At 39.3% G+C, this 10,435-nt stretch overlaps 1 protein-coding gene across 1 annotated transcript; it reads left to right on the top strand.

The window, feature by feature from the left end:
- Positions 1-256: 256 nt before the first annotated feature.
- Positions 257-8,901, top strand: SLC39A3 (solute carrier family 39 member 3). Its single transcript, XM_075611413.1, has 3 exons — positions 257-507; positions 5,190-5,515; positions 6,190-8,901. The coding sequence occupies exons 2-3, from the start codon at positions 5,309-5,311 to the stop codon at positions 6,925-6,927; spliced, it is 945 nt and encodes a 314-aa protein (XP_075467528.1). The 5' UTR covers positions 257-507; positions 5,190-5,308; the 3' UTR covers positions 6,928-8,901.
- Positions 8,902-10,435: the final 1,534 nt, after the last annotated feature.

The following is a 10,435-nucleotide window of genomic DNA, read 5'->3' as shown; positions in this document are numbered from 1 at the left end:
ACCATTCTTACACTCTGCAGTGGTGTGAAGGAGAAAGTTATGTGTAAACAGATGATTTCTGCTTCCTTTCCCCGTGTGGTGTCACAGTATAATATGTCCGTATTAGTTCAGCACTCAACTGTCGGACAGTTCCACCAGACGCAATGTCATCCGGAACTGAAGTGTAATCACTATCCCGCCCGGATTACGTTGTACGCGTACCGTGGGAGGGTCACGTCAAGCAGGGGAGGGTAAAAAAAAAATGTGAGTGGCAGGTGCCCCGATCAATCGGCTCTCACGTTTCTTTCATTGCGTCACCACTGGCCAACCGTGCCCCGACGAGCGTATAGTGGGCGTGTCTTCTTGCAGGAGCATTGATGTGATGGTTCCGTACACAGTCTGAGCCGCCGGTCCCGGTTCAACGAGAAGCCGCCACATGACCGGTTTTACAGGAGCAGTGTCAGTGAGAACCGGAGAGCGGCGGCCAAACCTGAGGGAGCCGGGACTGCATTGTATCAATATGTATATGTATGTATACACAAATATATATCTATATCTAACACACAGATCTATACATACATATATACACATACACACATCTATATATCTAAAGAGGAAACGTGTGTGTGTGTGAGTATGTATGTGTATATATATGTATGTATGTGTGTGTGTGTGTATATATATATATATATATATATATATATATAAATACAACTGTATGCTCATCTGCATGTCTTAGGCAGGTCTGCAACCCCGCCTTTCCCCATTATCACCCAGCACACAGCACTTCCACTGCAGCAAGGGATTCTGGGAAATGACATGCAAATGAGCACACAGTGCCACTTTATGCTTCAAAACCCATTTTTAACATGGTTCCCTATAGGCTTAAGCTTGCTGCATGGTCACAGCTTTGAGCACAGCCAGGGTTAATATATATATATATATATTACACACACACACACACATCCACACAAATATACATCTAGCTATATGCAGTATTCGACAAACCTATACATTTGCTCGCTCCGAGCGAGTGGATTTAACCCCCGGCCGAGTAAATATTGGCCCAAGCAGCACACGTTTGGTACTAGGTGGCGAGTAGATTTTTTTGGTGATTTGTCAACCACTGGCTATATGCACACATTATATAGATCATATGATATAACTTTGATTCTACATATATATATATATATATATATATATATATCTCCACAAAATGGCCACACACGCAGGGGGTAAAGAGCCTTTCCAGGAGGCCGTCGTGGTGCACGGTAGAGGAGATGAGGGATAGTCAAGCACAACACTAAGGGCAAAAGATAATTTTATTGTATCTAAATTGCACACAGTCCCGACTTTCCGACCCCTGAAGAAGGTCCCCATGGGACCGAAACGTCGGCCTGTGTGCAATTCTGATGCAATTTTTTTTTCCTGTCCTAACTTAGTGTTTTGCTGGTAATATAGATCTCTTGTGATCTAATTTTGACATATATATACCTCAAAAACAAATACTCTATAGCGTTCTGTGGCTAACTAAATGTTTTTATTTGTCCGAGCTGTCGAGATACATATAAAAGCATTTCCCACAAATAAAAGCATTTAATTAGCCACAGAACTGTATTGAATATTTGTTTTTGATTATTAAGCTATGCTAACACGGTACAGATACCTCTACATTATATAATATTTCCCAGATGGTGTGTGACAGATCATGTAGAGGAACTGTGTGTTTGTAATATTCTCTATATCTCTATCTCTCTATCTTTGACTGTTATATCACAGGTTTACCATTAACATCTTGGTCATTTGAACCAAATAATATTGTTTACCTAACATTTCCAACACTGTCAGAAAGTGGGAAAATTACAGATTATTTGTAAACTTAAAATATGAAGATCTAGATTTCCACACTTCATTTGAGGGGCGAGGTAAGGAAAGATTTTGTTTAGCGTGTAACGAGAGAGGAGGCTTTTTGGGGGATTGAAACATGTTGTTTTTCTTCTGCTTCCAATGGCAGAAGCTCAAGATGTAAAGCCAGTGAGAGCATCTGGGGATTGAGTACATAGTTGATGTATCTTTTTTTATTTATTTTTTTTCAAAGTTTTTTTATTGTGAGTATCTAGATACAAATACAGGTTACACAGTGTTATGAGCACATGACTGGTTATTACAAAATACTTAAGTTGATGTATCTTTTGAACGCAACATTAGAATAAAGTAGGCTTTTCTGTATTTTCTAAGCCTATCTTGGTTGCTGGCATCTACCAACCCCTAAAGCCCCGCTACAGACCCTGACTGATATCACCCAGTTTCTTTGCTCCATTTCCTCTCTAAATGAGAAGTGAGTTCTTGGGGATTTCAACTACAATTGGCTCAACCCTAAAAACCACAAAATCCAGACAAAACTCAAGTCACTTAACCTAATGCAACTCATTTCCCAACCCACACGGACAAACCTGAAATCTCACAACCATTCCTTGCAAGACTGGATTTTCTCCTCCAAATCCCAGCAGAATCCAATCCTCTGGCATCCTTCCTGACATTTTCAGTGACCATGCAATAGTATACTGTGTAAGGAAAATTAAACCACCCCAATCAAGCCTTAAAGTTATCCTCACAAGAACATTTAGAAACTTTAACCCACAACAGTTTCTGGCTGACCTTACCAACTGCCCTTGGTACAGAATCGATTTAATTCCTGACCCTGATTCTGCACTCAACTATTTCTAATCTGAGGTCTTAAAACTCTGTTATACCCATGCTCCAATTTGCAGAATAAGAGTAAGGGGGGGCCCACCTTCCGTGGGTTACAACTGACTGACTCTCTGCCAATTCAGGCATGCCTTGTGGAAACGCCACAAAGTAACTGGCACTACCAAGGATCTTAATCACTACAGATGCCTGCGGAATATGTGCACAAGGCAAACAAGACATGCAAAAGCACAATATTACTCTGACAATCTTCACCAGAATACATAAAACCCAGCTAACGTTTGGAAGTTTATCAACAATATATTCCAGCCTTCTAGCCATCAACAACTGAGTAATATCACTAAGGAGGATATTACTCTGACAAATCCCATTGACATTGCAAATGCATTCAATGATTACTTTGTGAGATGTGCTACTAACTTATTAGCAAAACGCAACCCAAACCACAAACATGAACCTCATTCTGAGAGTACCCCTATAGCTCCACCCTCTCCCTAAGACCTGGAAACTGCCAGAGTTTTCCCAATCTTCAAAAGTGAAGACAAAAACACTGTCTCAAACTACAGGCCAATCTCTCTTCTCCCAATACTATCCAAAGTCATGGAAACGTGTTCACTCCCAACTAAGCGATTACTAAGACAAATTTCCCTAGCCAATTCCAATCTGGTTTCCGCCCTGAACACTCCACTGTAACTACCCTGCTAAAAGTTTGCAATGAAATCCAGTGTGGAATGGAACGGAACAATCCAGTGGTGCAATATTCCTAGATTTTAGAAAGGCTTTTGATTCTGTTGATCATGTTATCCTAACAAACTTAACAAACTCCAGTGCCCTAGAATAGGGAAGCATGCTTTAAACTGGTTTCATTCCTACCTGTCAGGTAGATCCCAATGTGTCTATCTCAGGCTCTAACTCTAACCCCTTGGATATCATCTGTGGTGTCCCGCAAGGCTCTGTTCTGGGGCCCCTACTCTTCTCAGTGTTCATCAATGATCTTCCTACAGCTTGTAAGGGAGCTTCAATAACATGTATACAGATGACACAATCTTATATGCACACAGCCCTAGCCTCTCCGACCTTGAACACATACTTCAATCTAACGTTTTGAGACTTGCAAATTGGATTTCCCAAAAACAAACTGTTTTTAAACACTGACAAGACTGTAACAATGGTATTTGGGACCAAGGCTAAATTTTTAAAGCTTCCAATGACTGAGCTCCAGATCAGAAACAATGCTAACACCACCCTAACTCCTGTTACTAGTTTTAAATACTTGGGCATATGGTTTGACTCCCATTTAACATTCAGGATGCACATTGATACCCTGACATCCAAAACCTATGCCAAACTAGGTGTACTTTATAGGAACAAATCCTCCCTAAGTCTGCTGGTCAGAAAGCATATCACACAGCAGATGCTAATGCCTATTATCGACTATGGGGACATAGTTTACGGCTCAGCACCCCAAACCCACCTTAGCAAACTTAATACCCTCTACAATTCAATATGCCGTTTTGTCCTTCAATGCAACTACAACACATACCACTGCGAAATGCTCAAAGAACTAGATTGGTCATCACTTGAGTCTAGGTGCAAAGTTCATCTTTCTTGTCTTGCCTTCAAATACTTTCTGGACCAGCTACCCGTCTATCTGAACAAGCACCTCACCCCTACCACATGCAGCATTTATCATCTGAGATCTGACTCCAAACGATTGTTCATGGTCCCAAGGCTCAACAAAGTATCCGGCCGCTCCTCATTCTCTTACCGTGTACCCCAAAATTGGAGACCACCACCAGCTTAATTTCTTTCAAACCCAAAGCTGTCTCACATTTTAATCTGGTCTGTAACTGTTACATACGCCTATAATATATATTATCTCTAACAGTGCATGCAATGTCCTTGTATATAATGTATACCTTGTTCACTTATGTAACTGTACAGGCAGTCCTCGTTTTACAACGAATGGCTTATCCAATGCTATGCAATGCATACCTATGTTCATTTTTACAATGCCAAAACGGCTTATCCAACGCTCTTACGATGCTTTGCAAAGTTGTTTGTGTATATAATATATATCTATATACGCTTTACAACGTTTCGCTATCAAACGCCATTTTGAGTAACGCATTGTGTCGGATAACCGAGGACTGCCTATATTTGTAACCATGTATTATTTGTCATCTTAACTTTATGCCCAGGACATACATGAAAACGAGAGGTAACGCTCAATGTATTACTTCCTGGTAAAACATTTTATAAATAAATTAAACAAATACATAAAATATGTAGGAGTATGTGCCAGGGCTATTCTCACTCAATTATGGTTATTCAACTGAAAGGCTTTTAACAAGTAACAGTTGAAAAATCATTTTACTCAATGTACCTTATTGACTGTAAGCAATAAATTGTATATGTTTATCCGCATGGAAATCTTAATTTCTCTCTGTCAAGATGTATTTTCCCATGACGCTCACTGTGCACGTGTTTCACACCTGCAGCTTTCTGGCAAACCATGAGGGCAAGATTCTGTTTCACTCCTTCAAGTGAAGCTGCCATAAACACCCCAGCCTGACATCTGCGACCCTTCTTTCGGTGACCTGCAAACACAACCGCCAAAATGAATATTTTGTTAGCCAAGCTGCTGTGCTTGCTGGCAGTTTTTGTGCTGATGATGCTGGGGTCCCTTCTTCCTGTGAAGTTTATTGAGGCAGATTATGAAAAAGCGTTCCGCTCCCGGAGACTCCTCAGCCTCTGTAATTCCTTTGCAGGAGGGGTCTTCTTGGCTACCTGCTTCAATGCTCTGCTTCCTGCAGTGCGAGAAAAGGTATCTCACCACCTCCTGCTTTTTGTGTCTCTTCAAAATATTTTGGTAGAAAAAAAGATAAAGCAGAGAAATGTGTGTATGGGAGCAGTACAGAGTGTATACATCAGTGTGTCATTGTTTTAATTAAATGTCTATTAATTTGCATTACAACAGACAAGTACAATGTGTAGGTATTGATTTGTTTCTTGTTATGATGTTTCTTGTTGTCCTGTTTTTAACCGCTAATAAAAATCCCATGTGTGAGCACAGTCACATGTCCCAGACAGCTCTGCACCCCTGCCTTTCCCCATTATCTCTTGGCATACAATGCTTCCACTGCAGCCAGGGATTCTGGGAAATTACATGCAAATGAGCACACAATGTCACATTTGACTTCTTGTTCATTTTAACCTGGACCCCTATAAACTTATGCCTGCTGGATTACACAGTTTATCAGCACAGCCTGTGTTAAAGATGTGCATAGCCAGTAAACCTACACCAACAGCTATTTAGACCTTTTGGGTCTCATCAGTGCGAGGATGGTTATACTGGCTATGCAATGTGTTTTTACATACTTCATGTTTTCATTATTTAAAACGAAAGTAAAAAAACAAAAAAAACCACGCAAGTTATGCAAGTTTCCGAACATCCTGAAAGAAAACACATTTTAATAATGCAGTTTTTATTTATTGCAGTTTGCTGAGGTTCTCAAGTTGGGAAATATCACTACCGATTACCCACTCGCAGAGACAATCATGCTGGTGGGATTCTTCCTCACAGTCTTCGTGGAACAGGCCATTCTGACATTTCGGAAAGAGAAACCTTCTTTTATCGACCTGGAAACTTTCAATGCTGGGTCAGATGTTGGCAGTGACTCTGAATATGAAAGCCCATTTATATCTTCCAACCAGGGTCGCAATCTCTACGACGCTGGCCACAGCCACCACTCTCACAGCCTGAACGTTAAGGAGCTCTCCAAATCCAGTCCCCTCAGGCTTTTCAGCCTGGTGTTTGCTTTGTCGGCTCACTCTGTCTTTGAGGGCCTCGCTCTTGGCTTGCAGGAGGAAGGAGAGAAGGTGGTGAGCTTATTCATTGGTGTAGCTATTCACGAAACTTTGGTGGCTGTGGCACTTGGTGTCAGCATGGCAAAAACATCCCTTGCATTGAAAGATGCTGCCAAGGTGGCCGTCCTGGTTAGTGTAATGATTCCCATTGGGATTGGAATTGGTATGGGGATTGAAAGTGCTCAGAATCTAGCCAGCACTGTTGCCTCTGCACTGTTACAGGGCATTGCAGGAGGAACATTTCTCTTTGTTACCTTCTTTGAAATTTTGGTGAAGGAGTTGGAGGATAAGAACGACCGTTTGCTAAAAGTTCTCTTCCTGGTTCTGGGATACACGGTTCTAGCAGGACTTGTCTTTTTTAAATGGTAACTGTCCAGGTGCTCAAGTTAAGACACTGAATCCAGAAACCTAATTAAAATGAAAGGAGACAACTAAAATTCCAATAGACTGAATGGTATAGAAATGTAAGTTAAACTATGCCACATTTTGTTTTTGTTTTTTTTTGTCATTTCCTACTTTTTGTTCTGCAACATATTTTGTTGGAAGAACCACGGGAGAGTGGATAATTAGCCAAGTGGAGTAGTTCACGCATATGAATTGTACTTAACATGTCAAAGAATACGGTTTAGCCCAGTATGATTAACAAAATAAGAATCAGGTGACCGGTGATCTACATGCCGTGATATTTAAAGTGTAGATTCAAATACGCATTCCTATATTATGATAAAATGTATTTCTCATGTAAGAGAAACTTCTGAACAGAGATGATTTTCATTAAAAAGGGCATTTATAAAAAAAATAGTCAGAAGTAAAACCTTGGAACTACAATACAATGCAATGCCATTGTCCATGAAGTGGTTTCATGTTATCTAAGATGCTCTCTGTTAACATTACCCTTTTAAATCCCTTTCTGTTTGTAACATTTGTAACGGGCTGGGATTATTTGTCTGAAAACAAGCCATGTTTAGGTCTCCTATTGCGAATATTATTGATAGTTCATGTTTTGTGAGTTTCTGTATATATTGCCTATTGATGTTTATTTTCTTTTGACAAATGGGGGGAGGAGGGGGAGAATCTCTTCTAATATTTATTAGCATATTTAATACTATTGACGGTTTTGGCATTCACATGTATGTTATATAAATGACCTATCTGATTAAGAGTTGTTAAGAGTGTGTTTATAATCTGTTAAATAATATATATATTTTTTTGACACCTAATATCCTGCAAGGAACTTTAGTGACTATAATTGGGGTACCATTGATGAAAATTCAATTAGTGACAGTTTTGCGTGTTATAAATGGGATTACAACACATTGAATTGTGCCAAGACATAATTGAGGTGATTTTCTTGTCTTCCACAGGTTCTCCAAACTCTGCTTCACCTCATTGTCATGTCAGTGTTTAAAAGAGTCTGAGTAATGACCTGCTAAGTAGCACTCCAAAAGTCACTTTTAGCTTCCAATCTATTTTGAACATGGATATTTCCATACAGGTTTACTGTATGCTTGTTCTGTTACAGAGGCTTGTTCAGAAAAGTTTCAGCCAGTTATGTCATCCTTTTGGACTAGTTTAATGATGCCCAAAACATGTTTAAAAAAACTATTCTGTGGCCTATATTCTGTTTAGAAAGAAAATAATCAATGCATGCCCACTGAATAAAAAAATAAAATTGCGGAATTGGCAGCCATTTTGTTTCTATCCAGAGAAATAATAAGCGGCTCTTGGCCGCAACATCATACAAATTAGGGTTTGAGGGCAGGAACAGACTTAAATGGAAAAGATAACATGAATTAAAAGAAACAACGCAATGTGTATGGCACAATTTTAATACATTTGCAAAAGTGATTTATAAACGGGGCCCAGGCAGTGATGCTGCTTTTTAAAAATGTATTATTAATATGAATGTATTAGTATTGTATTGTTATTGTATAACCTTTATTTTCTGACACTTTTTTTTTTTTTGTTTTTCGGAACTTCCACTTTGAAGAAACAATTACGAAAGTTGATATGAAAAATCTAAAAAGAAAATACAGTACGATACACAAGCTTGATGCTTTAGAATTCCACCAGATAGTTATATATATTTTATACATTTAGGTCATATGCACTGATTCTTTCTTTTTATAGGGTCTTATCCTATATCTGCCAAAGTGGCCATGCTGGTAGTTTTTGTTCAAAACCCCCATTTGAAGTCTGTAGGGATTTTTGGCTGAACATGGCCCCAACTGCCACTTCAGCAGATGTTATATAAGGCCCATAGTGTTGTTTTGATCCACTTGTTCTTTATTGAACTCAAAGTGTCATATGGATTGTCTTGAATAAATAAAGCCCAAAAAAACATTTCCTGTGTAATTTGTTTATTTGCTGCATGAGATGTCCTCAAACATTTCCTCATTGAAACCATCAAAGTTAATAATCGATTAGGTGACCAACAATACACTTGTCCATAGAACATATACATATTTTTTAAATAGTGTGTTATATCAACAGCAAAAAATCCTTTTGGTATTGACAGAAGATGCACGGACTGCAGGACAGAGCTCCCTCAAATTAATTTTGAAAGACTGGGGACCAGAAGTCAAAAAATTATTTGGGTCTCCTTTGTTAATTAGTGATGGGTGTGGAGATCCACAGTGCCTAATTGTAACTTTTTCTCTGAAAGCAAAGATCTGTGTTTAGAGTAAAACTTTATATTCTCCAGCTGCATCGTCTTCCAAGAGCTGAAGAGTTAAACGAAATGGCCCATCTAGTCCTATTTTACAGTCTGTCGTGCCTTTTTGAGAACAGTTTGTTACAAATACTGACTCCATCTCTGCACACTCATATTTGTGTATGGATCCTGTTACAGAATCCCATATGACCTATCTAAAAATGAGGATCTATAATCCTATCTAATTATTAACATATATTCAAAGGAAGGCCTTAAAACTAGACAAATTGGCCTTAGATGCTGTAGGAATCTGCAAAATTGTCCCACACAGAGATCCTAAACTGAAATAAAGCTTTTGCTTGGGGGGGGGGGAGGGGGAGAGGAGAGAGAGAGATAGGACATGCTGGGAATATAAGCCTATTTGCATATTTAAGTTTACTTATTTCCATATTTAAATTGGCTCATTTCCCAGGTGTATTCACATGTATCTCTCCACATGTATAGATGAGTGTTTTAGGAGGTGTATGCCAATGGGTACTCTATCTAAATAGGTCTATAAGTGCCGTACTAGAAACAGCACAGTGGCGAACGAGTTGTTCTCAAAACATTTTAAATAGAAGCAAATATTTTTGGTAAAATATACGACAGGCGCTTTAAACATAAAGAAGTCAGAATCCCTAATCTGGGCAGTTCCAGTTGTGTAATTGCTGCTATGCTGTTCTGAGCATGATTCACATCCCTCTAGGAATTTATCAACCAGCTTCAATGCGGTTAATACAAGATAATAAACCTCTAGGCCGGATCATGGTCCTGGCCCTTTTTACATCCTGCTTCGAATCTCACAGGGCTCAGTGTGAATTTCTGAGGGGTCTATTTCGTAAAGTGTCCTGGCTGCAAAAGTAGGGGGAAAACAGCCATATCTGTCAAAGAAAAGGAATCCCATTGAAAGCAATGTGAGATTTTGCTTTGGTAAATCTGGTGTAATATCTTTTGCACAGACTTTGCCCCGGTTTTGTAGCCAGGGGACTTTAGTAAACAACACCCTAATGTGGTTTCCGGTGAAGTATTTTGTTTTACATTAACATCACAGAAGACAAGAATCCCTCTTAACATGATTCATAAGAGAAGAGTATCAGCTCCAGGGCTCATCCCAAATAATAAGCAGTTTCTAAGGGCACTTATAGTCGCTTATAGTCCCGGCGACAACGCGTCAAAACATGTTGA

The sequence above is a fragment of the Ascaphus truei genome, chromosome 8 (assembly GCF_040206685.1).
Source record: "Ascaphus truei isolate aAscTru1 chromosome 8, aAscTru1.hap1, whole genome shotgun sequence".
Taxonomy (NCBI): Eukaryota; Metazoa; Chordata; class Amphibia; order Anura; family Ascaphidae; genus Ascaphus; species Ascaphus truei.
The sequence above is the reverse complement of the archived record's forward strand: the minus strand, read 5'-3'. Positions and strand labels throughout refer to the sequence as shown.

Excerpts from the sequence above, each read along its gene's own strand:
- SLC39A3 (XM_075611413.1), top strand. The coding sequence starts at position 5,309 with ATGAATATTTTGTTAGCCAAGCTGCTGTGCTTGCTGGCAGTTTTTGTG. Across the intron at positions 5,516-6,189 it reads TTCCTGCAGTGCGAGAAAAG|TTTGCTGAGGTTCTCAAGTT; the intron begins GTATCTCACCAC and ends TATTTATTGCAG.